Consider the following 26,794-nt stretch of genomic DNA (forward strand, 5'->3'; position numbering starts at 1 on the left):
CGAACCCAGGTCAAAGCCAAAATGAGTTTACGTTTCCCAAGCTCAATTTGATAGTAGTTAGCACCACTCCTCAACCACCCCCTTCCGCCCATGTGGTTACCACTCAGAGAAGTTGCAGTTGGTAGAGGAGCCAGATGGGGTCTTCACCCGGGCTCAGAGAGCCGCTCTCGGTCTTAGTATTTCAACATGTTCAACTCCCCCACACATTCTCCCAACAGTGGATACTCTGCCTTCAGCTGGCGCCAAGCCCTCACTCAGTGACAAACAAGAATCCAAATCTTTGCTCTACGATATTGATGAAGCCTTGTTGGAAGCAATGGCTGATCTACAACAGATCAAGGTACCAGAAAAGCCACTGGAAGAAAAAGAAAAGCCTACAGCAAAGACAATCTTGAAGAACACTTTTCAACAAGTGTTGCTCTATGACATGCTGCGGCTAGATGTGAGTTTTTGAATTGACACCCTTACAGTTATTCGATCTTTTTACCTCCGAGCAGGTCCTAGTAGCGGGCACCTCCCAGTGCAACCATCCGAGTCCTATATGATATCCCATGACCAGCGCCTCGCGGATTATAAAAGCCCTCGTCTCACCGTGTCCGTCTTGGGGCAGTAATTTTCAGGAGTAATTGTGGATGGTGGATCTGGCATCAATAAGATGCTTGAGTTCACTATGATGGCTTTAGGCTTGCAGCCTACTCAACCTGCCCCCTTTACAGTAACATTGGCCGACCAGAGGACAGTATACCCTGTGGGCATAGTGGAAAAGGTGCCTCTGAAGGTACAAGATTTCACTTTTATCTTGGATTTTGTTGTGGTTCGTCTTCCACAAGTGGAGGGCTGATTTTCCTTGCTCATCGGTAGAACATGACTGCGACACACTAAAGCACTTCATAATTGGGGAAACGATGCCATGTGGATACATACTCCTGGCTCCCCGATGCAACCCATTCGCCTAGAAGGAGGCATGGATCCCGTCGTGCAACATAGTTCTTTGTCCCTAGCAACCAACCTTGAATTGGAACAGCCTGCTTCACCTGACGGGTCAGAAGATGAGGATCTGTTGGGGTGGTTGGACGCTACCAAATCTATGCCTTGTTATGGAGTCTCTATTCACTCTTTGCCTGAAGGTACACCCTCTTCCAATGTTTCCACTGTAACTAAACCTAATAGGCCACCCGAGCCAACACAAAGGTTGAAGGTCATAGAAGCTACTCCCCGTGCGCCCTTGGTGGTAGCCTTTGGATCTGGTGAGGCTATGAAGAATCATAGAAGCGGAAAGAAACAGAAGTTCAACAACCTTCAACATCAACCCCATCGGTGTTTGCTTCTTCGACCAGAACAAAGCTCTCCTCTGTGTCTAGCGAATTCCCTTCACAGAGCTTCCTCAAGACGGGATACAACCAAAAAGATGTTGATTTCAAGCTTGATAAATTCCCTGCTCATGCTCATGATATCTCTCTGCTCCATGTCATTCCAACCTCTTCACCTACAAGAACCCACGACCTTTAGAGTGCCATCTCCAGCCTCACCTCTCACTACCCCTCTCCCCCTCCCCACCCTCGCCCCTAGTTCCCCCTCACCTGCCCTCGCCCCCTACTCACCCCTCGCCCCCCCCTACCCACCCCCTCCCTTTGCCCTCGCCCTTACCCTTTTCCGCTTGCTCCTAGTCCCCCTACCCACCCCTCGCCCCCCTACCCTTTCCCCTCTCGCCCCTAGTCCCCCTACCCACCCGTCGCCCCTACCCTTTCTCCCCCTCCCCCCTACCCTTTCCCCCCTCGCAAATCTTTACTTGCTGAATTCTGATTCTATGTTGATGAGGACGGCGATGGCGACGATGCGACGACGACGCAAGAAAAACGCAGATGCTCAAATCTGCATTTTCCTGGCTGAAACTGCAAACGCTAGTTGATCTTACCGTGCGGCGAGGATCTGCTGCAGGAAGGTGAGATCTGCGAGGTTCGGGACTTCTGTTGTGGTGTCTTGATGCTGAAAACTGAAAACACTGATGCTTCTGTGTTCTTGTCCCGAGGAATCTGCAAAAACGCTAGGGTGCTCTGCAAACTCAAAAACGCTAGGGCTGATGTTTGTCTTGATGCAAAAACACTAGGCTGATCATGCCGTTCTGCTGTCGCTAGGGCTGCTGCAAATGCAAAACGCTGGGCTGGTTCTGCACTTGAAGAAAACGCTAGCCGTTCTTGGCTGACAACGCTAGGTCATCCACCGGGGGGGTGGGGTCTTGCTGAGAAGGTGCACTGTTGGATGGCATGGCTAAATTGCCCTACCCAGTTCCCAACAAAAGTCACTTAAAAATAATAAGTGAAAATTGGCTAAAATAGGTAAAATAGATCTATGCACTGTAAAAATGCTCTTGACGTGTTCTGATGGAAATCTGATGATCATGCTGTGTGCAACCAGAGGATATGCATCTATGTTAAGTGCCTGGACATGCACGGTCTGCGAACAAACTCACAAAAGTGCCAGAACACTTCCTAAGCTAGGCTAACTGAATCCTTGTCATGAAGTAGCTTGTCCACCTACACATAGGGTTAGATGTGCATGTGACATCCCCTCCTTTTCAAAGTGAGGTATTGGTACCGAACTGTATGGCGTTGAAGGAGATCGCCAACAACGTCTGGAATCCTGGAAAGGACTCTTCGCCAGCCCAGTCTGATGCATGGGTCGTGCGATACTTGAACTTCATAAAGGTCTGCAATGCTTGCTTCTCTGGGCCGCGCGGAAAGCGAGACAGAGTCATTTGTGGCTACTTCAATGCTTCAACTTCGTCGATAGTCATGCGTCTACCGTCTTCAAGAATCTCCAAGGATGAAAATTCCTGAAACCACTTTCAATACAAAAACATGAACATACCCATTCCATGTAAAGTGACTGGAAAAATTCTAGTCTTTCGAAAAGACTCTGCATGCAATGGAGATGAGCATAGAGACGGAGTGCCAAACCGTTGCATATAGACGGAGTGCCAAACCGTTTATCAAAGACACGCAAACAATGGGGTCGAATTTTGACTTTCTGATCTAAATCAATCAACTGTGGCAAATCACAATGGAAATGCCAATGCTTGATGCTCAATGCTTCTTGTGCTCTTTCGGATACTGTGTCGTGCCAAGGAAGAGACATGGAATGTGAATTCCTTGAATGCAAACATTTCGTCTTTTCATGAGTAATCCGCATACATCCGTGCTCATTCATGAGTGGATCGTGTTCATCGTGCAATATGGCATGCCTATGAAAAGGGATCACATAAGGACGGTGACTAAAATACAGGAAAGTATCACGAATGAAACACTCGAACAACGTGTGCTGACTAATCATTCGAACACACAATACTTCCTGTGGGGGTTCTTTTGACCTCGACTTGAGAGCCAAGATCGTTTCTTCGTGATTGATCGAATCTTCCTCTGGGGGTTCTTTGGACCTCGACTCGAGAGCCAAGATCGGTTCGTCGTGATTGATTGAATCTGCAATGAGGTTAGCTTCCCTAGAAAAAGCATCAACTAAACCATCATCCTTGCGAACAATCACATCTTTATCTTGCAAATCATCATGCTCGTGAATAATCGCATCATTATCATGTAAATCATCATGCTTATCATTATCATGCAATTCATGTGTGTCGTGCTTTGGAGAAGACAAGACTGAGAAAGTCTCCTTCTCCTGATTCGCTGCAATCTGTGCCTGCACATTAGAAAAGAGTCGGAACAACTCTTGCATGTGTTGGGCTCTCTAGCTTCCGCCAAGAGCACTTGCTCGTGCTCACGCGCTAAGGCTGCCATTCTTTCTTCGTGTTCATGATCCAATTCTCTCTTTCTTTCGTCGGCCGCCAAGCGCGCTTGCTTGCGTTCATGCTCAAAGTCGGCCTTTCTTTCTGCTTTTCTTGCTTCGCGTACTAACTTCCTGTCCATCATCATCTTGTCGAAAGCCTCCATAGGAGTTAGTGCAATCCGTGGCGTAGATGGGAAAGGGGGAGGGTCAGAAAAACCTCATTGTGGGGAAAATTCTTCTTCGCCATTGCCATGCTCATCACCTCCATGCGTAGTATCCATTCCGCTTTGGGTGATGACCATACACTGAAGTCTTGGGTTCTTAAGTTCACGAGGAACTTGTGTTCATGGGTTCTCGAGTCTTGAGGTTCTTGAGGTTCTTGAGGGTCTTGAGCGTCTTGAGGTTCTTCTTTAGCTTGCAATCTGTGTTAGAGAAGGATCTTCTCTTTACCCGAGCTCTTCTCTTTCCCGCGGGCGCACCCCTTGGCGGCCTTGCGCTCACATCAAGGTTGCTTTTTCCCACCTCATGTCGATTGGCTGGCCGCTAAGTGCACGATCCGCTCTCAATGAGTGAAAAGAGAAACAAGGGGAGGCTGGACAAGCGCTCCTTTCTTGGGATTCCTCACTCTTCAAAAACACGATTAGTAATCGATACGCCCAAGTGGACTTGGGTTACGTGCGACCGCAACAAGCAAAAAAAAATAAATTTTGTGGTTCTTTCCTTGAGTGATATAGAACACTGGCAAAGCTCTGATACCAATGTAAGGTGCAACGGAAGTGAATGTTGAACTTTACTCAAGATGAGTGCTCCGAACTATGCTCAAGGGTTCCTTTTACTTGCGGAAGGGAGAGCCTTCCGTTCCTTTAGTGAAAGAGTGCAATGGACACAAACAAAGTGGTGAACATTGTGAATGAAGGTGTTGAGACTGAGAGATAGAGAGAGAAGAATACGACTCGAGAATGTTGTCAAACCCTCCTCCGAAGGCCCCACTCTCTATGGCGAGAGCGGTCTACTATTGATTGCACAAATCTCTACAATGCTTTAGACTTGCTGACGTTGTCGACGACAAGACGGGCTGAAATTTGAAAACGCTAATGGCTGAAATTTGCATATCTTTATTTGCTGAATTTCGACTCTATGTCGATGACGACGGCGGTGCGACGACGACGTGTTGGAAACACAGATGCTGAAATCTGCGTTTTCCGGGCTGAAACTGCAAACGCTCGTTGATCTGACCGTGCGACGAGAATCTGCTGCGGGAAGGTGAGATCTGCGAGGTTCGGGACTTCTACTGCAGTGTCTTGATGCTGAAAACTGAAAACGTTGATGTTGCTGTGGTCTTGTCGCGACGAATTTGCAAAAATGCTAGGGTTGATGTGTGTCCTGATGCAAAAATGCTAGAGTGATTCTGCTGTTCTGCTGTCGCTAGGGCTGAAATGTGAAACGTTGGGCTGGTTCTGCACTTGAAGAAAACGCTGGCGGTTCTTGATTGAAAACGCTAGGTCATCCGCCAGGGGGAGGTGTCTTGTTGAGAAGGTGCATTGTTGGATGTCAGGTCCCTGCTGCCTCTTTTGCCAGAAAGTGCTAGCGCTAGGGTTTCTTATATACTTGCATGGCTAAATTGCCATGTCCAGTTCCCAACAAAAGTCACTTAAAAATAATAAGTGAAAATTGGCTAAAATAGGGAAAATAGGTCTATGCATTGTAAAAATGCTCCTGATGCTGTGTGCAACCAAAGGATATGAATCTATTCTTAGTGTGTGGACATGCACGGTCTGCGAACAGACTCACAAAAGTGCCAGAACACTTCTTAAGCCAGGCTAACTAAACTTTTGTCATGAAGTAGCTTGTCCACGCACACATAGGGTTAGATGTGCACGTGACGTTGTATCACTCAAGGAAAGAACCACATATTTTTTTTGCTTGTTGCGGTCGCACGTAACCCAAGTCCTCTTGGGCGTGTCTATTCCTAATCGTGTTGTTGAAGAGTGACAGAAAACCCAAGAAAGAAGGGCTTGTCCAGCCTCCCCTTGTTTCTCTTTTAACTCATTGAGAGCGGACCGTGCACTTAGCGGCCGGCCAATCGACGTGAGGTGTGAAAAAGCAACCTTGGTGTGAGCGCAAGGCCGCCAAGGGGTGCGCTTGCGAGAAAGAGAAGAGCTCTGGTAAGAGAAAATACTCCTCTAACACAGATTGCAAGCTAAAAGAAGAACCTCAAGAAACTCAAGAACTCAAGAACCACAAGAACCCAAGTTCCTCCTGAACTTAAGAACTCAAGATCTCAATGTATGGTCATCACCCGAAGCGGAATGGATACTTCGCATGGAGATGATGAGCATGGAAGTGGCGAAGAAGAATTTTCCCCACTAGGAGGTATTTCCGACCCTTCCCCTTTCCCATCGCCAAGGATTGCACCAAATCCTATGGAGGCTTCGGTCAAGACGATGATGGACATGATGATACGACAAGAAGCGCAAGGCGCCGCCTTGGAGCGCGAGCGCGAAGAAAGAACGGCAGCCTTGGAGCGTGAGCGTGAGCAAGCGCGCTTGGTGGCCGAAGAAAGAACGACAGCCTTAGAGCGTGAGTGCGAGCAAGCGCGCTTGGGGCCGAAGAAAGAAAGGCAGAATTGGATCGCGAGCGCAAAGAAAGAAAGTCAGAATTGGATCGCGAGCGCGAAGAAAGACGGTTAGCCTTGGAGCGTGAGCGCGCTTGGGGGCCGTAGACAGAAGGGTAGCCTTGGAGCGTGAGCCTGAGCAAGCGCGCTTGGTGGCCGAAGACAAACGAGCGGCCTTGGAGTTAGAGTGTGAAGCGCAGAGAGACGAACGCATGCAAGAGTTGGTCCTACAGGTACTTACCTTGAAGCCCGAGCCGGTCAAAGATGTTCGTAGTTCATCAAGGAGCACTAGGAGAGATACAGACTCCAACAACCCCGTCACAGAAAAGATCCTGTTCAATAAGTATGACAGTAAGATGGATGCTAGTGTTATTGATTCTTGGTTGCATTAATTTAATGCACTGGTGACAACTAAGAAGACAAGAAATAGCAAGGTTTTGACGGCAGCCATGTACCTTGCCGGTGATGCCATTAATTGGTACCATGCTTGGCAAGAGGCACAGTTGACCGTGCACCTAGAGGAAGCCTCTTTCCTTCAATTGGACCGACTTCCAAGACAAGCTCGAGGCGCGGTTTATGCCACCTTAGTACCTAGCACGGTTGAAAGTCGATTGACACAATCTCAAGCAAAATGGTATGCTAGTTATGTCTTTCTCTAATCGTGTTTTGCAGCTCGGCACCCAATTACGCAAATTGGATGATGAGCGCAAGGAGGCATTCCTTTATGGATTGGACGAGTATATCAAGTATGATGTCCAGGTACTCGATCCAATCGATCTCAACAAAGCGGTAGCGATTGCTCTCGCACAGGAGATGAAGCACAATAAAGGAAAACCTAAGGAAAACAAGACTTCTCAAAGTACCACTCAGACTTCTCAGAACCCTCAGAACGGTAAGAATGGTAACTCTTCTAACCAATCTTCATCTAGTCTCTCAGAAAAGAACTCACACAATGAATCTAAGGGTAAAGCTAACACATTTGCTAAACCTAAGCTCACTCCATATGAAAAAGCAGCACAAGAAATTTTAGGAGGATACATCATATCAGAAGAACAAGTCATTTATTGTAAGGAAGGTCGATGTTATCATTATCACATCAAGGGTCATATAAAGAAAACATGTCCTAAGATTGAATCTAACGAATCTAAAGAACCCACATAACCCACATCCTCTGTTAATGCCTTAAATGAGAACACGAGTGTAACCCAAGTTTCTCATGATCCTCCCATTGATGAGTCTCTCATTAAGTGTTATGGTCATGTGAAGGGTCAACGTTTTGTCATTTTGTTTGATCCAGGCAGTATGCATGATGTGATTAGTGACTCTCGTCGAAAGAGCCCGCTTGGAGGTTAGCAAGACATCTCCTTACGAGGTGTCGGGCTTTGCTCTTGGTATGGACTCTCTCATTACACGAGAGTGCCTTGATGTGTTATTCACGGTTCAACAAGTGTCCTTCCGCAGAAAATTTGTAGTATCTCCTCTTTCAGGATGTGATATGCTTTTAGGCATTTGATGGTTTCGTGAGCATAACCCTCTCATTGATTGGGTAGCCAATACTTTCACTTTCAATGCCAAAAGTGACTCTCCCATTGTCATTCATGGGGAGGAAGTTGTTCATTCTTCATCTCTCATTTCTAATGTGCAGGCGAAGCTTGAAAAGAATCGGGAGAAGGAGACTCTCTCAGTCTTGTCTTCTCGAATGCACGACGCACATGATTTGCACGATATAGATGTGATTATTCACAAGCATGATGATTTGCAGGATAAAGATGTGATTGTTTACAAGGATAATGGTTTGGTTGATGCTTTTTCTAGTGAAGCTAACCTCATTGCAGATTCGATCAATCACGAAGAACCGATCTTGGCTCTCGAGTCAAGATCTAAGGAACCCCCACAGGAAGTATTGTGTATGCGCATGATTAGTCAATACGCATTGTTCGAGTGTTTCATTCGTGACGGTTTCCTGTATTTTAGTCACCGTCTTTATGTGTTCCCTTTTCATAGGCATGCCATATTGTACGATGAACACGATTCGCTCATGAATGAGCACGGATATATGCGGATTACTCATGAAAAAATGAAATGTTTGCATTCAAGGGATTCACATTCCATGTCTCTTCCTTGGTATGACACAGTATTTGAAAGAGCACAAGAAGGATTGAGCATCAAGCATCGGCATTTCCATTGTAATTTGCCACAATGGATTGATTTAGATCAGAAAGACAAGTTTCGATTCCAATTTTTGCGAGTGTTTGATGAATGGTTTAGCACTCCGTCTCTTTGTTCATCTACATTGCATGCACAATCTTTAAAGAAGACTAGAATTTTTCCAGTCACTCTATATGGAATGGGTATGTTAATGATTTTGTGTTGGAAGTAGTTTCAAGAATTTTTCTCCTCGGAGATTCTTGAAGAAGGTGGACCTACGTCCATAGCCGAAGTTGAAGCATTGATGCAGTCACAGATGACTTTGTGTCGCTTTCGGCGCGGCCCAAAGAAGCAAGCATTGCAGACCTTTATGAAGTTCAAGTATCGCACGACCCACACATTAGAGTAGGCCGGCGAAGAGTCCTTCCCAGGATTCATCCAGACGCTGTTGGCGATCTCCCTCGACGCCATACAGTTTGGTACCAATACCTCACTTTAAAAAGGAGGGGATGTCACGTGCACATCTAACCCTATGTGCATGTGGACAAGCTACTTCATGACTAGGGTTCAATTCAGCTTAGAAAGTTCTGGCATCTTTGTGAGTCTGTTCGCAGACCGTACATGTCCAAGCACTTAGAGTAGTTGCATTTCCTTTGGTTGCATAGAGCATGATCATTAGATTACAATCAGTACCCATCAGGAGCATTTTACAGTGCACAAAACCTATTTTCCCTATTTTAGCCATTTTTCACTTATTATTATTAAGTGACTTTGTTGGGAAACTGGGTAGGGCAATTTGGCTAAGGAAATATATAAGAAAACTAGCGCTAGCACTTTCTGGCAGAAGAGGCAGTAGAGACCCAGTGTTTGAAAGTACACCTTCTTAGCAAGACCCCGGCAGGACAACCTAGCGTTTTTCAGCCAACCAGACCACCTAGCATTTTTGCAGCAGATGGCCCTAGCGTTTTTTGCAGCTACTTAGCCAGCGTTTTTCATCAAGATCAGCCCCAACGCTTTGCAGATTGCAGATCAGCCCGACGTTAGCAGTTTCCAACAGATCAGCCCAGTGTTTTTGCAATTGCAGATTACCATTAGCGTTTTGTAGATTCCCGGCGACAGAACCATCTAGTGCATCAACATTTTTAGTTTTCAGCAGTCAGACTCCGCACCGCAGCCCCCACACCTGGCAGATCCTCGCCGCACGGTCAAATCAGCCAGAGTTTGCAGATTCAGCCCGCTATTCGCAGATTTCAGCATTTGCGTTTCTAGCGCGTTGTCGTCATGGCCGTCGTCACCGACATAGAGTCATAATTCAGCAGATACAAGATTTGTAGATTTTAGCCCCTAGCGTTTTCAGTTTTCAGCCCGTCTCGTCGTCATCAACATCGTCGGCAAGTCCATTGCATTTAGACCATTGTACAAGGATTGTGCAATCAATAGCATAGACCTCTCTCGCCATAGAGAATGGGGGGCCCTTGGAGGAGGGTTTGACAACTTTCTGGTGTCGTATTCTTCTCTCTCTATCTCTCAGTCTCAACACCTTCATTCACAGTGTTTATCGAGTTTGTTTGTGATCATTTGCACTCTCTCACTAAAGGAACGAAAGGCTCTCCCTTCCGAAAGTAAAAGAAACCCTTGAGCACAGTTCGGAGCACTCATCTTGAGCAAAGTTCAACATTCACTTCTGCTGCACCTTACACCGTTCCTACCGCGTTTCGCCTTGCGTTCCGGTTTTGACCTGCAGCGGAACACCGTTCCGGTTCCGTTCCAGTTTTGGCTGTCAAAGGGGGGTGGGAACACGTTCCGAGAACGAGAGGGCCACGTTCTGTCCGTTCCTTGTTACTCTGAGTTACAAAGCCTCCAAGCTCGTAAGAGTCGAAGACCGTCATCATGATCGCTTTCCAAATGGCATAGTTGTGGCCATTTAATTGCCGATTTGAGGGAAAGGTAGGGAGGCTAGGTATCTTGATTGGTTGATCACTTACGTTGGAGTAGAATTGGGACTGATCTCCCCACTCGTTGACAGGTGGTTCACCACCACCGCTGGTAGCTACCTCACGATGTACTTTATCATGGATCGAATTCATGTCAGAATCATCCATTGTGTGAGAGAACTTGGGCATGTGACTAGGCTAGTTTGAGGTAGAATCTTCAAATCTGTCCACTACAGCCAAAATCAGCCCCAAATGAGTGCAAAACGCAAAAAAAACAGCAAACTGTCTCTTTTTGTCGCTGAAATTCAGCACCAAAAACTCGCACAGATCACCAATCCAATTCAAAAGCACGTCGTGGCTCTGATACCATGTGAAAGGTGCAACGAAAAAGGGTGAAGCGGGTGATGGTCTCATTTGCAACTGCAAGCAAAACTCCTTTCGGGAACGGGCAGCCAATGGATATCTGATCTATCGTGATAGATCTCGTAGGCGAATTTCTATCGCTTATCACCCATTTAACGGGCACGTGTAGCAATCTGCAAGTGCACATATGCATGTAGGGTCCCGGGGGAAGTGGAGCGTTAGAGAAAGGGAGAGAGGTTGCAAGGGGAATAACACTAGAGAGAGAGAGATCGATGGTGCAGAGAAAAACACTAGACAGAGAGAGACTGCACACACAAAAGAGAGGGTGTGCCCAAATGTTGAAAGCTCTACTCATTGATACAACATGTCAAAAGTATGCCGGGGGAGGGGGGGCGGGGGGGGGGGGAGGTTTGTGCATAATAGGGTAATAACAAAATTGCTCTACCTATGATAAAAATCCCACGATCCTAATAATCAGCCAAAATGCTAATAAATGTGTAAACTCATTGAAAGTGACCTGCAACACACATTCAATAGTAAAAATGCAAAACACTGGAGACTTTCGCCCTAGGTAACCCTAGGAACAGGGGTCCAACCTCATGCCAGCCTACTGAGGGGACAACATCGTGGAGTGCATCGCCGAGAAAAGGTACATCTACCTCAAATACGGCCGAGTACAACCACAAAACAACCCTCACTCCTTGATCTGCTCATGAGAGATAATGGAGCCACCACTGGACTGAACTCTAACAGTCAAAGATGCAACTGAAAACGGTGAAGCGGGTGGCGATCTTTGTCTATGACCGCGAGCAAACCTTCTCTTGAGACCGGGCAGCCAATGGATCTTGAATCTATGGCATACCGCCCATCGGACGGGCACAATTGCACACAATGCAAGAGAATCTTTCAAGTAGGGGCTCTACACAGAGGGAAATGAAAGTGCTAGAGTTAGAAAGAGAGATCGTTGGGCAAAACTGCAAGAGGGAGAAAAATGCTGGGCTGATCTGTAGGTAGAGAGAAAATGTTGGTGCATGCAAAAAACACTAGAGAGAGGAGAGAGAAAACGCTACACACTCTAGAAAGAATAGCCCAAATTGTTAGTAGCTCTGCACTTAACATATGCTCCAAAATACAAGAGGAGGGGTTGCATATATAGGCAAATAGCAAATTTGTCCTAACTATTGCAAAACCCCACGATTTGGTAAATATGACCTAAAATGCTAATATATGTGAGAAACTCATTGAAAGACCTAATGCACACATTTAGAGTAGAACTGCAAAACACTTGAGATTCCGACCCCGGGAAACCCTAGGTATGGGGGTCCCATCTCATGCCAACCTATCGGGGGAGGGGGGGCAACACTATGGAGTGCACTATCGAGAAAAGATATATCTACCTCAGATTCGGCCGGGCACAACCAAAAATTAGTCCCCACTTTCTAATCTGCTCTTGGGAGATACTCCAGCCACCACCAGACAGGAATTTGAACTCTAACAGAATGTCCTAGAGTACAAGTCTCAATTCAAGTACGTTTTCGTCCTAAGTTTGTTGTTTCTTCTCTCTCTGGATGTGATATGATTTTTGGGATAAAGTGTTCTCATGAGCTTGATCCACAAGTCAATTGAAAAGAAAACTCTCTCTCTCTCTCTCTCTCTCTCTCTCTCAGGTACTCTCTCGTGGTCATTTGCTGTGAGCAGAGTATTACTTCTGTGTTATTAATCTCTTACTCTCATGTTTGAAAGGGGATAAAACACACAGTCCAATAGCATCTCTCAGTACACAGTCAAATAGTTCAGAAAAGAATCAGTCATTGCATGATAAGGAGCCTCTTTCTGTCATTCATTCTCTAAAGCATAAGAAGCATTTTGTATATGGTTTAGATTTTAGTGTCAGTTTTGATCATCAAGCCCTCAAGTGGCTCCAGCCCATGCCTAGCGCATTTTGGAGCGATTGTTAAGCTAGATGGTCCCAGTCTGTTGAGCAATTTGGTGGTTTGATTGATTATGTTCCTAGTAAAGCTAACCCGATTGCAAATACGTTCAGTCTCATGAAGGAAGGATCCTGGCTCTTGAGTTGAGGTCCACAATATCCATTTAGGAAGTATTCTTTTTCGCATGAAAAGTGAGTATGCATATTCCGAGCGTCTCTTTTGCAACGGTCTCCTGTTTTCGTCACCGTCTTTGTGTGTGACCTTCTCATAGGAAAGCCATATTGCACGATGTACATGATTCACTCATGGATGAGCACAAAAGCATGAACATTGAAGATCACGCTAGGAAAGGTAGAAAAATTGCATTCAAGAAACACACAATGTTTCGCTATTGTAGATCGTGTCATTAAGTTTTGCATGGTCATTTCTTGGTAGGACACAATCACAACACAAGCATTAGCACGATTGGTAGGACATAGTCACAATACAAGCATTAGCACGATTGCCCATCAAGCATTGGTATTCCCTTTGTGGTTTGCCAGAGTCGATTGTTTCAAGTAGAAAAGTTAAGTTTAGATAACATGTTTGGCAAGCGCTCTTTGGAAAGTATGACACTCCTTCACATTTTTCATCTGCATTGCATCCACAATTCTCTAGGAAGCATAGTCCTTTCCAATCATTAAAATAAAAAAAGATGTGTTTATGAAATTGAGGTTGCCTAACTCATGGTCAACGCATACCATTTTTCGTGCTTTTCGGTTGACGTTGTTTCACGGAGGTGAAGAGGGACGAACTCGAGATCGTTGACAAAGGTGAACACAAGGAGCCGGAGCAGATTTTCCTGCATTGCCTTCGGCGTGGCTCCAAGAAGCAAGCATTGCAATCCTTTTTCAAGTTTAAGTATCGTGGGACCCACACAACTAGTGGGCCGACGAAGATTTCTTCACAAATTCTCCGGAGTTGTTGGCGGACTACACGAAAGCCATGCAGCTCGGTATCAATACCTTACCTTGAAAAGGGGGGCATGTCACCTGCACATTTAATCCTATGTGCATGTGGACAAGAATCGTGATGCTTGGCTCAAGGGCTATTCATCTGTATGTATAGTTCTGTGGGTTTATGCGCGATTGCCAAGGCAAGAGCCTCTTGCACATGTACCGGATTAGCTAATTACTTGTCCCCAGCAAGTACAGGTTGATTTGGAATTTCTCGCGAGAAGTCTCGCCCAAATCAAATGGCAAGTAGCCCTATAGGTGCGGGAACTCGAGAGCTTGCTAGGGAAGAGACTGGCACGCGAAACGGAGCCCAAAACAGAGAATTACAGCTTGCAGGTTCAGGATTTCGACCCTTTTTGACGCCAAATGTCCCAAGAGCCTTGGGGAAGCTAGGAAATTGCGAAACACGTGTTCCGATGCATTTTAGAGGCAAAAAATAGAGATTTCAGCATGCTGTATTTTCTCTCCAGGTTTGTCAAATTGCTCTAATGCGCGCGGAAAGTCACCTAGTGCATGGGGAGTTTGTTTGTAAAGCCTTCTACTGTCGTTATGTAGGCCATTTTCAACCCAATAAAATTGGGACAGCTCGTTGAAGTTTATAGTATTTTTCCAAAGTTTAGTTGTGATAAAGAAATACTGAAAGGGGTGCCAACCTTTGGGGCCAACGCGGTGTCATTGTCGGCTTGGCAGCTAGAGTGTCTACTTGGGAGCACTCTAGCTGCCAAGTTGTGATTTGTTTTGAAGTGTTGAATTCTTGTCACAGGTTTATTCATGAAGTTCCTTTGTGTCGTAAAGTACGAGTAAAGTTAAACAATGTAAATATCGGGTGAAAGCCAAAGTCTACCACCCTTTAGTGAGGCTATTGGCTGGTTTCACCTACAACAAGATCCCATCAGCATCTCAACATCTAGGACCATTGTATCGACATTGTTTGGGACCTCATCTGGTGTTAAGTCTTCTTTTTGTCTCTATCACTCACTCTATCATTATCTCTTCTCTCTCTAGTCTATTGCACATTTCTCTCATGAAGTAAAAGGAACTCTCTTATGAAGTAAAAGGAACCTTGAGTACGCACTGAGCACTCATCTTGAGTTATCACTATAAATCACTTTTGCTGCACATTACATGAGTTTGTGTTGCTTTGATTGCCTTCATGAGCTTCAACAAGGGTTTAAATAGAAATTTATGCTGAGATAGTACTGGTTGTAAAGGCTGTCGTTGTTGGTAAGTACCGCTTTATCTCGATTTTGACTATGGCTGTGCTTTGTAATGCCATTTTGGCTTCATGTGATACAATTGGTTCAAGCCCGCCATTTTTAGTTTAGAAAAAGTATTGCTTGTAAAGTCTAGGGTACATGATCATTTGATATTTCTTGAAGTAGTTATGAGATTAATGCTTGATATTAGATTTTTTATTTACCGTTCTAGTGCTAAACTGTGTAAAAAACAATCTAAGGAAATGTTAACTAATGGTTGTGAAGGAGACCTGTCCTATGGAAAATATTTGTTGCAAGTTTCCGGACAGAAATGGTGAATATTTTCCATGTAGCAAGTTCTAGTGAGCTTTTCATGCAAATAACCTCACAGTGGTGCATCTGTTTCTCATTTATCTGCATATCACGTAAAACATGTATTTGAGTGCTTAATGATTTTTTGGGGTTCTTTTTTTGAAATTTTTATGTGAAGGATGGCTTGATGGAAGCACTCATGAGTTTTGGAGCCTCCTCAGTGAGCATTGAAGATGGAGCTCCCACTGATAATGCTGTGCAGGTAATGGCATCAATGTGCCAGCACTTGTTTTCTTAGTCGTTAGGGAGAACTCGTCTTGCTGATTGCCTAACCGGAATTTCCGCATGAAATGTTTCAGCCTGTAGGAAGCAAGATATGAAACATTGCACTGAGACGTCAATATATTAGAATCAAGGCTAGAAACTTAGTGAAAGAACTAGCAAAGCGTTCAAGTTTTGATTCTTGACAAGTACACACTATATGGTTTGTGGGTGTGTTATGGGACGTGTGTGCACGAGTAGAGGTACTTCTTTGTGTGTGCACGAGTAGAGGTACTTCTTTGTGTGTGTGCGTATGCTAAGTACTCAAAACCTCTCTTGATGTGAGTGTGAGCTGCGTGTTTGATAGTACAACCATGGAGTTTCAAAACGGAAAGTTTCAAATCCGGTGACGGAGTTTTGGGCCATGTTTGAAATGCCATCCTGGGGGTTTCATGAAAACTGAAGATAAACATTGACATATATGCATGGATATCAAATGATTATGCACATTGCACAACATGTCAGAGTAAGAGGTGTAACTCATGGCTTAGTGGAAGTTTCAAATAGAATAGAGGGGAGCCACACTAGCAAAACTTCTGGTCTTCAAAGAAATGAGAGCTTCAGAAACGTGAGGTTTCAAAATGTTTCTCAAAGATCTTTTCAGCTGAATGGGACTCTGCCTGAAGGGGGGCAACAGGCTGGGATGGGCAAGGAAGGAGGGTGGGGTCCAACAGCCGGCTTGGAGAAGCAAGTAGAGGACAAGGCATACACAATTGAGCAGCAGTAACAGTGCTGAAAATGATGCTGTTCTTCTTACGAGCTCTTGCCTTAATTAAGCAAAATAGGAAGACAAATTCTCTGTATGTGGTGTATTTGAAGGTCTGAACAAATTGGTTAGCCTTTGCAGGAGAATTTCGAAGGACCGGTGGCATGGAGCAATGAGCGACGAAAATTGTGGAATCAGGTATAGTCTCAATCTTTATTATTTCATTGGAGGGTGGTCTTGTGTTTAAATGAGACCATGACGTTTTTGGATCCCATTAATAACCAAGTCAACTAAAGCTGTTTGAATATGCTAGCTTAATAAATGATTGTAAGGAGGTTTGCTAAGAAGAAACCAATTTGCGATTTGCAGAAATTTTATATAAAGGTTTTTTTAACGTTGGTCTTTCCTATCACCCAGTTCCTCTAGTGTCCTTGTGGCATGGAGCGCACTGTACTCATAGTGATCCATAGTAGCTTTAGGTACCCATAGTAGCTTTAGTAGTCCATAGTGTCCAATTTTACCCTTAGTTTGTTTCAAAATGCATTTGAAATGTTTTTTTTGGAGTTTGAGCTGACATTTCAAACTGCACCATTATTGAGTCCAAAAAGAAGTTTTCTTTGTAATGGTCATTTGATTGGGCCAGGGGCGCAAATAAAACTTGTTTCGTACTTTCAAACTCGTCTACATTTGTGACGTTTCATCTATGACTGTACCAAGGTGGTGTATAGTGGCCCTAGTAAGTAGTTCATAGTATCCAACTGTTATATTCCATAACCCTTCCCTCCCATCTTACGCAAGAGCACAAACATTTCCCTCTTGTGAAAAACTGCATCCCCATGTTTACCTTCATAATGCCTCAGGGAGCCTTGCTGAAAGTGGATCCTTGGAGACTCAAACATATTAGGGACCATTGGATGTGGTCACTTCTCAATGCACATGGACACTAGAGGTGTTGGGTGATAGGGTGACAAGGGAGCCTTGCTGAAAGTGGGTCCTTGCAGGCTCAAACATATGAGGGGCAACTTGATGTGGTCACTCTCTGATGGATGAGTTTCGATCTATATCTCAACATGGTCTCTTACTTGGTTGATGATCTGCTCACCACAATCTACCGAGCATCTTCCGAGGTAGCCTTTTGTCACCTCGATACGCTATCATTTTCACCATCATTGTAAGGTGCAGCGGAAGTGAATGTTGAACTTTGCTCAAGATGAGTGCTCCGAACTGTGCTCAAGGGTTCCTTTTACTTACGGAAGGGAGAGCCTTCCGTTCCTTTAGTGAGAGAGTGCAAATGATCACAAACAAAGTGGATAAACACTGTGAATGAAGGTGCTAAGATTGAGAGAAAGAGATAGAAGAATATGACACCAGAATGTTGTCAAATCCTCCTCCAAGGACCCCACTCTATGGTGAGAGAGGTCTATGCTATTGATTGCACAAATCTCGTACAATGGTCTAAATGCAATGGACTTGCTGACGATGTCGATGATGATGAGGACGGCGACAAGACGGGCTGAAATGTGAAAACGCTAAGGGCTGAAATCTGCAAATCTTGCATCTGTTGAATTCTGACTCTATGTCGGTGACGACGACGCGGCGACGATGCGCTGAAAACGCAGATGCTGAAATCTGCGAATAACGGGCTGAATTTGAAAACTCTTGCTGATCTGACCATGCGGCGAGGATCTGTTGCGGGAAGGTGAGATCTGCGAGATTTGGGGGCTGCGGTGCGGAGTCTGACTGATGAAAACTAAAAACGCTGATGCAAATGGATGTTCTATCGCCGGGAATCTGCAAAACACTAGGTGATTTGCAAGTTGCAAAAACTCTAGGCTGATTTGTTGTTTGCTGCAAAAACGCTAGGGAGTCTGCTGCAATCTGCTAACGCCAGGCTGATCTGCAATTTGCAAAACGCTAGGCTTCTTGATGGCTGAAAAAAATGCTAAGTTGTTCCGTCGGGGGTCTTGCTGAGAAGGTGCACTGCGAGACACTGGGTCTCTGCTGCCTCTTCTGCTAGAAAGTGTTAGCGCTAGCACTTTCTGACAGAAGAGGCAGTAGGGACCAAGTGTCTGACAATGCACCTTCTTAGCAAGACTCCCGGCAGGACAACCTAGCGTTTTCAGCCGTTAAGAACAGCCTAGCGTTTTCAGCATTTGCAGATCAGCCCTAGCGTTTTGCAAGTTGCAGCACAGCCTGGCGACAGCAGATTCTCTAGCCTTTTGCAACAGATATCAACATCAGTCCTAGCGTTTTTGGAATAGCAAGTCAGCATAGCGTTTTGCAGTTCCTAGGCGACAAAACCACTTTTTGCATCAGCGTTTTGCATTTTCAGTAGTCAGCCTCCGCACCGCAGCCCCCAAACCTCGCAGATCTCACCTTCCCGCAACAGATCCTCCCCACACGGTCAGATCAGCCAGAGTCTTCGTCTCCTTCGGCTTTCCCTTGATTGTGCTTCATCTCCTGTGCATCGCTACCGCCTTGTTGAGATCGATTGGATCGAGTATCTCGACATCATACTTGATATACTCGTCCAATCCATAAAGGAATGCCTCCTTGCGCTCATCATCCGATCTGCGTAATTAGGTGCCAAGCTGCAAAACACGATTAGAGAAAGACATAACTGGCATACCATTTTACTTGAGGCTGCGCCAATTGTCCTTCAACCGTGCGAGGTACTTGGGTGGCATAAACCGCGCCTTGAGCTTGTCTTGGAAGTCGGCCCAATTGAAGGAAAGGGGCGTGCCTTCTTCGGCTTCGTCTAGGTGCGCGGTCAACTGTGCCTTTTGCCATGCGTGGTACCAATTAATGGCATCACCGGCAAGGTACATAGTTGTCGTCAAAACCTTTCTATTTCCTGTCTTCTTAGTTATTGCAAAGTAAGCATTAAATTGATGCATCCAAGAATGAATAATAGTAGCATCTATCTTACTGTCATACTTACTGAACGTCAGCTTCTCTGTGATGGGGTTGTTGGAGCCCAAATCTCTGCTGGTGCTACTTGATGAACTACCAACTTCTTTGACCGGTTCGGACTTCGAGGTGAGTACCTGTAGGACCAACTCTTGCATGCGTTGGTCTCTCTGCGCCTCACGCTCTAACTCCAAGGCCGCTTGTTTGTCTTCAGCCGCCAAGCGTGCTTGCTCGCGCTAACGCTCCAAGGCTAACCATCTTTCTTCGCGCTCGTGATCCAATTCTGCCTTTCTTTCTTCGGCCGCCAAGCGCGCTTGCTCGCGCTCACGCTCTAAGGTTTCCGTTCTTCTTTCTTGGCGCTCGCGACCCAAGGCGGCGCGTTGCGCTTCTTGTCGTATCATCATCGTCTTGACCAAAGCCTCCATGCAATCCTTGGCGTAGATGGGGAAGGAGGGAGGGTCGGAAAAACCACCTGGTGGGGAAAATTCTTCTTCGCCACCTCCATGCTCATCACCTCCATGCGAAGTATCCATTCCGCTTCGGGTGATGACCATACATTGAAGTCTTGAGTTCTGAAGTTCACGAGGAACTTAGGTTCTTGTGGTTCTTGAGTCCTTGAGGGTCTTGAGTTCTTGAGGCTTGTGGGGTTCTTCTTTAACTTGCAATCTGTGTTAGAGAAGGATCTTCTCTTACCCGAGCTCTACTTTTCCCTGCGGGCGCACCCCTTGGTGGTCTTGAGCTCACACCAAGGTTGCTTTTTCCCACCTCACGTCGATTGGCCGGCCGCTAAGTGCTCGGTCCGCTCTCAATGAGTGAAAAGAGGAACAAGGGGAGGCCGGACAAGCCCTTCTTTCTTGGGTTTCCTATCACTCTTCAAAAATACGATTAGGAATCGACACGCCCAAGTGGACTTGGGTCACAACAAGCAAAAAAAAAATTCTTGTGGTTCTTTCCTTGAGTGATACAGAACACTGCCAAAGCTCTGATACCAATGTAAGGTGCAGCGGAAGTGAATGTTGAACTTTGGTCAAGATGAGTGCTCCGAACTGTGCTCAAGCGGTGACGACGACGCGACGACGATGTGTTGAAAATGCAGATTCTGAAATCTTCGAATAGCAGGCTGAATCTACAAACTCTTGCTTATTTGACCATGCGGCGAGGATCTGGAAGGTTTGGGGGACTGCGGTGCGGAGTCTGACTACTGAAAATTGAAAATGCTGATGCAAATGGATGTTCTATCGCCGGGAATCTGCAAAACGCTAGGTGATCTGCAAGTTGCAAAAACGCTAGGCTGATCTGTTGTTTGCTGCAAAAACACTAGGGAGTCTGCTGCAATTTGCTAACTCCAGGCTGATCTGCAATCTGCAAAACGCTAGGTTTCTTGATGGCTGAAAAAAACGCTAAGTTGTTCCCCAAAGGTCTTGTTGAGAAGGTGCACTGCCAGACAATGGGTCTCTGCTGCCTCTTCTGCCAGAAAGTGCTAGCGCTAGTTTTCTTAGATATTAACTTGCCAAAGTTGCCCTACCTAGTTTCCCAACAAAGTCACTTAATAATAATAAGTGAAAAATGTCTAAAATAGGGAAAATGGGTTTTATGCACTGTAAAATGCTCAAGATGGGTACTCATTGTAATTTGATGATCATGCTGTGTACAACAAGAGGAAATGCAACTACTCAAGTGTCTGGACATGCAAGGTCTGCGAACAGACTCACAAAGGTGCCAAAAGACTTCCTTAGCTAACTGAACCCTAGACATGAAGTAGCTTGTCCACCTGCATATAGGGTTAGATGTGCATGTCCAACATCCTATTGTCACTCTGTAGTATAGCTCAAGGTTGCATTCCAAACTCGTATTTATCATTCTTCCCATACCGTAAGATAAATATGTATACTGGCATGAGAATTTAAAATACTGGTTGCTACCTATACAAACTCACCAGTACACATACATGCATGTATGCATGCATTTATATTAGGTTGTAGACACACACACACACACACACACACACACACATATATATATATATATATATATATATATATATATATATATATATATATATATATATATATATATATATATATATATATCATGCATATTTACATGTATGCAACCATGCATAGGTTGTGACTATGTTACATTATCACATCTAGTCCTAGTTGCAGATACGAGAAGTGACATGCCAAGGAGGAATCCTGTGCTTGGACGGTCACGACTCTTCGCTCTAGATACATGCATTTTCGCCAAAAGCCACACTCCTTTGACTACTGGTCATACCCTTTCACCCAATGGTTGCAACTCTTTGTCCAAAGGTTGTGTCTTTACGTCTAAAGTCATGTCTTTTCACCATGAGACGCGTCTTTTCATTTGTTACTCTTTGTCTCCTATATAAGGAGCCTATTGTACTCGGTTTTCAAGCATTCAATCAATCAAACATCAGTGTTCTCATCTCTTGAGTCTTGGTTTAATCTTAAGTATGAAGTTTTAGTCTTAATTCTAGGATTAGCACCACTAATCCTCACAGTGGTATAATTTTTTTTTTTCCCCCGGGACCCGAAGGTGGTGAGACTCTCACCCTCACCGCTACACTCTAACCCGCTCCCGGCATTGTATGGAAGCGGAAGAAAGGTGGTACACACACATGCGAGCATGAGGTAACTTACATTTATTTCTGTTCGGATCATAAATAAAAGGACAGCAACACAAATGTACGTGTGTGGTGTACCGAGTGAATTTTGGGATCATTTCTGTTGGTGACCTGCCATTTGTCCTTTCGTTGGGATGTACCCCTTCGTGCTCGTGCTTGTGCCCCTCCACGCAAACGAGTCTTGTACCGGTGGGCAGCCACCTCTTCTCCAAGGGTTGCAGCTTTTCCCCAAGCGCCATGCCCTTTTGCACAATCCTTTCTTCATACGCTGGCTCATGAAATCACTGGTCTGCCCCTTCGTTAAACTTCTTTGCTGGTAATTTTTCACGAGTTCAGCCAGCCAGCCTTCACTTTTAATCCATTAACACCTTATAGGTGCAGCTCTTCAAACAATCAAAACTTAGTAATCCAACAACATGGCAGCCAGCCAGCCATTTAAGTTTTTGCACACTGCTCCTACCCCATCATCCAGCTCTGGCCTGGTGTGCATCGCATGCGCACGGTGCATTTCCCAGCCATGGCCCACTAGAACCCGTGGGCACCTCTTTTGTATATCTCGTATACAGACGAAGTTCTCGAAGAAGAACTATCGGCGAATCCTCTCCCTGCACAAGAGGTAACTGTCGTGAGCCTGAGCCTGAGCCTGAGCCTGAGCCTGAGCCTGAGCCTGAGCCTGAGCCTGAGCCTGAGCCTGAGCCTGAGCCTGAGCCTGAGCCTGAGCCTGAGCCCGAGCCCGAGCCCGAGCCCGAGCCCGAGCCCGAGCCCGAGCTTGTATGTAGCACACTACTTCTAGGGTTTAGGTCAGCCTAGGAAGTGTTCTAGCACCCTTGTGAGCCTGTATGTAGGACGTGCATGTCCAGGCACTTAGAGTAGTTGCATACCCTTTGATTGCATAACCCATGAGTACCTAAGCATAAGCACTAGCCCAAGCATAAGCTTTCCACCGCATGACCGCCTCTAAACGCGCATGGGAACCACCTCTTATAAGGAACTTAATTAAGAAGGGACCTTTGGGCTTTTTTATGAATCGTGGGGCTGATCTGGTAGCTGCTTGATCCAGCATTTTGCACCTATAAGAGTGGCCCCTTGGGCGCTAGGAGAAGGCAGAGGAGCGGAAGAAGAGTGTTAGGTGCAACGGAATGAATGTTGTATTTTCTCAAGATTAGTGATCTTTATTGCTCAAGGTTCCTTTTAGTTCTTTAGGGAAAGAGAGAGCTTTCCGTCTTATGGAGAATGCTATGATCGCGAACAAAGTGAGTGGATATTGTGCGTGCAAGTGAACGAGACTGAGAGAAGGAGAGAGAAGAGATACAACACCCGAGAGGTTGTAAAACCCTCCTCCGAAGGCCCCACTCTCGTGGGCGAGAGTGGTCTATTCTTTGATTGCACAAAGGTGTACAATGCGTTTGCAATGGACTATGCAACTTGGTCTATGCCGACGACGACGACGACGACGACGACGATGGCTGAAATCTGAGATCTTCTAATCGCTGAATTTCGGGACTGTTTCGGTGGCTGAAAATGACTGTTTTGGCTGCGTTTTCTTGGCTGGAAAATGAGGTTTCTTAGGGCTGAAAACTGATAGTCTTTACGAGCTGAATCTGCTACACTTTAGGTGAATAATGCCGGTCTTAATTTGCTGTTGAAATCCAAAAACGCCAGGGGCTGAAATTGGTCCTTCTGTCGCCGGGGTTCTGCAAATGCAAAAACGCTAGGCTGATCTGCTGTGTCGTGATGACGCCGGGGCTGATCTGCTGTGCACAAATCTCCAAGGTTGATCTGATGCAAAAACGCTAGGTCTTCTGTGGAGAAAACGCCAGAGTAGTCACGGGGGTTGGTCTTGCTGAGAAGTTGCCTGTTGAGCAAGGTGCTCCTGTTGCCTCTACTGCCAGAAAGTGTGAACTTTGGTTTGCTTATATATTAACTTAGCAAAATTGCCCTACCTACTTTTGTAGGAAAGTCACTTAAAAATAATAAGTGAAAATCCCAATAAATAGGAAAATAGGCTAAATGCACTGGAAAATTCCCCTAACTGATCCTGAAGGGAATACTGATGATCATGCTATGTGCAACCGGAGGATATGCATCTATGCTAAGTGACTGGACATGCACGGTCTACGAATAGACTCACAAAAGTGCCAGATCACTGCTAATCTAGACTTGACTTGGCTGACGGGAACCCTGCTATGGTGTAGCTTGTCCACGGACACATAGGGTCGGGATGTGTCACGTGACATCCCCTCCTTTTCAAAGTGAGGTACTGGTACCGAACTGTCTGGTGTCGAGGGAGATCGCCAACAACATCCGGAATCCTAGAAGGGACTCTTCGCCGGCCCACTTTGCTGTGTGGGTCGAGCGGTACTTGAACTTCATAAAGGTCTGCAACGCTTGCTTCTTTGGGCCGCGCGGAAAGCGACACAAAGTCTTCTGAATCTCCTTTCTTGCTTCAACTTCGTCTAGAGTTCTGCTCCTTTCGTCTTCAAGAATCTCCATGGCTGAAAATTCCTGAAACCATCTCCAACACAAAACCATGAACATACCCATTTCATGTAAAGTGAAGGAAAAAATTCTTGTCTTCTCTAAAGACTGTGTATGCAATGTAGATGAACAAATAGATGGAGTGACAACCCGTTCATCAAACACATGCAAACAATGCACTCGAATCTTTTTTGTTTGATCAAAATCAATCAACTGTGGCAAATCACAATGGAAATGCCCCTGCTTGGTGCTCATACAATCATGTGCTCTTTCGGAAATTGTGTCATGCCAAGGAAGAGACATGGAATGCGACTTCCTTACATAAAAACTTTTCAGCTTTTCATGAACAATCTGCATATATTCGTGCTCATCCATGAGAGAAACGTGCTCAACATACAATATGTCATGCCTAGGAAAAGGGATCACATAACGATGCTGACTAAAATACAGGAAACCTTCACGAATGAAACACTGGAACAATGCGTGCGTATCAATCATGCGAACACATAATACTTCCTGTGATGGTTCTTTGGACCAAGGCTCGAGAGCCAAGATCGGTTCGTCCTGAATGATCGAATCGTCCTGTGGGGGTTCTTTAGACCTCGACTTGAAAACCAAGATCGGATCTTCGTGATTGATCGAATCTGCGAGGTTAGTTTCGCTAGGAAAAGCATCCACTAACACATCAGCCTTGTGAACAATCACATCTTGATTATGCAAATCATTATACTTGTCATTGTCATCCAAATCATTATGCAAATCATTGGCATCCAAATCATCATGCAAATCATTGTCATTCAAATCATCATGCTTAGCAATATCATTCAAATCATCATCATGCTTCAAACAATCATGCAAATCTTGTGTGTCATGCTTGGGAGAAGAAGAGACTGAGAGAGTCTCCTTTTCCCGATCTTGTTGCATCTGTGCATGTATTCGAGAAAAGAGTCGCAACATCTCTTGCCTTATTGCTTTGTTCTCGCGATCAAACTTGGCTTGCATTTATTTGTTCTCGCGATCAAATTCTGCTTCTCTTGCTTTGGCTTCCAAGCGTGCTTGCTCTCTCTCACGCGCTATGGCTACCATTCTTTCTTGGTACTTACGCTCGATGGCTGCCATGTCTTCTTCGTAGGCTTTTCTTTCTGCTTCTCTTTCTTGGTCCAACTCCTCCCTAGTAGTTAGCGCAATCCTTGTCGTAGATGGTGAAAGGGGAGGGTCGGAAAAACCTCCTGGTGGGGAAAATTCTTCTTCGCCTCTCTCATGCTCATCACCTCCAAGCGAAGTATCCATTCCGCTTCGAGTGATGACCATTCTGCAATCGTGGGTTCTTTTGGGTTCGTAAGTTCACGAGGAACTTGCGTCCTTGCGGGTATTGGGTTCTTAAGTTCACAAGAACTTGGGTTCTTGAGGGTCTTGAGGTTCTTGAGGTCCTTGATTCGTGAGAATCTTGCGTGCTTGAGGTCCTTGATTCGTGAGAATCTTGGGTTTCTTGAGGTTTTCTTTCGCTTGCAAATCGCGTTGGAGAAGGATCTTCTCTTCACCCGAGTTCTACCCTTTTCTGCGGGCGCACCCCTTGGCGGCCTTGCGCTCACACCAAGGTTGCTTTTTCCCACCTCACGTCGATTGGCCGGCCGCTAAGTGCACGGTCCGCTCTCAATGAGTGAAAAGAGACACAAGGGGAGGTTGGACAAGCCCTTCTTTTTTGGGATTCTTGTCACTCTTCAACAAAACACGATTAGGAATCGCCACGCCTAAGTAAACTTGGCTTCGTGCGATCGCAACAAGCAAAAAAAATTCTCGTAGTTCTTGTGGTTCTTTCCTTGAGTAATGTAGAACACTTCCAAAGCTCTGATACCAATGTTAGGTGCAACGGAATGAATGTTGTATTTTCTCAAGATTAGTGATCTTTATTGCTCAAGGTTCCTTTTAGTTCTTTAGGGAAAGAGAGAGCTTTCCGTCTTACGGAGAATGCTATGATCACGAACAAAGTGAGTGGATATTGTGCGTGCAAGTGAATGAGACTGAGAGAAGGAGAGAGAAGAGATACAACACCCGAGAGGTTGTAAAACCCTCCTCCGAAGGCCCCACTCTCGTCGGCGAGAGTGGTCTATTCTTTGATTGCACAAAGGTGTACAATGTGTTTGCAATGGACTATGCAACTTGGTCTATGCCGATGACGACGACGGTGACGATGACGATGACGATGACGACGACGACGACCGATGACGATGAGGACGACGACGGCTGAAATCTGAGATCTTCTAATCGCTGAATTTCGGGACTGTTTCGGTGGCTGAAAATGACTGTTTTGGCTGCGTTTTCTTGGCTGAAAAATGAGGTTTCTTAGGGCTGAAAACTGATAGTCTTTACGAGCTGAATCTGCTACACTTTAGGTGAATAATGCCGGTCTTAATTTGCTGTTGAAATCCAAAAATGCCAGGGGCTGAAATTGGTCCTTC

At 45.4% G+C, this 26,794-nt stretch overlaps 1 protein-coding gene across 2 annotated transcripts in view; it reads left to right on the top strand.

Annotated features, from left to right (window-relative positions):
- The window catches only part of LOC147464291 (ribosomal protein L11 methyltransferase-like protein), a 70,828-nt gene that overhangs the window by 19,932 nt on the left and 24,102 nt on the right, over positions 1-26,794 (top strand). For both annotated transcript variants that reach the window (XM_086513863.1, XM_086513860.1), the window contains exons 2-3: positions 15,452-15,535; positions 16,442-16,498. In XM_086513863.1, coding sequence (XP_086369989.1) covers positions 15,452-15,535; positions 16,442-16,498 — 141 coding nt within the window. The remainder of the gene's footprint in view (positions 1-15,451; positions 15,536-16,441; positions 16,499-26,794) is intronic.

The sequence above is a fragment of the Adiantum capillus-veneris genome, chromosome 1 (assembly GCF_014529385.1).
Source record: "Adiantum capillus-veneris isolate H3 chromosome 1, ASM1452938v2, whole genome shotgun sequence".
Lineage (NCBI taxonomy): Eukaryota > Viridiplantae > Streptophyta > Polypodiopsida > Polypodiales > Pteridaceae > Adiantum > Adiantum capillus-veneris.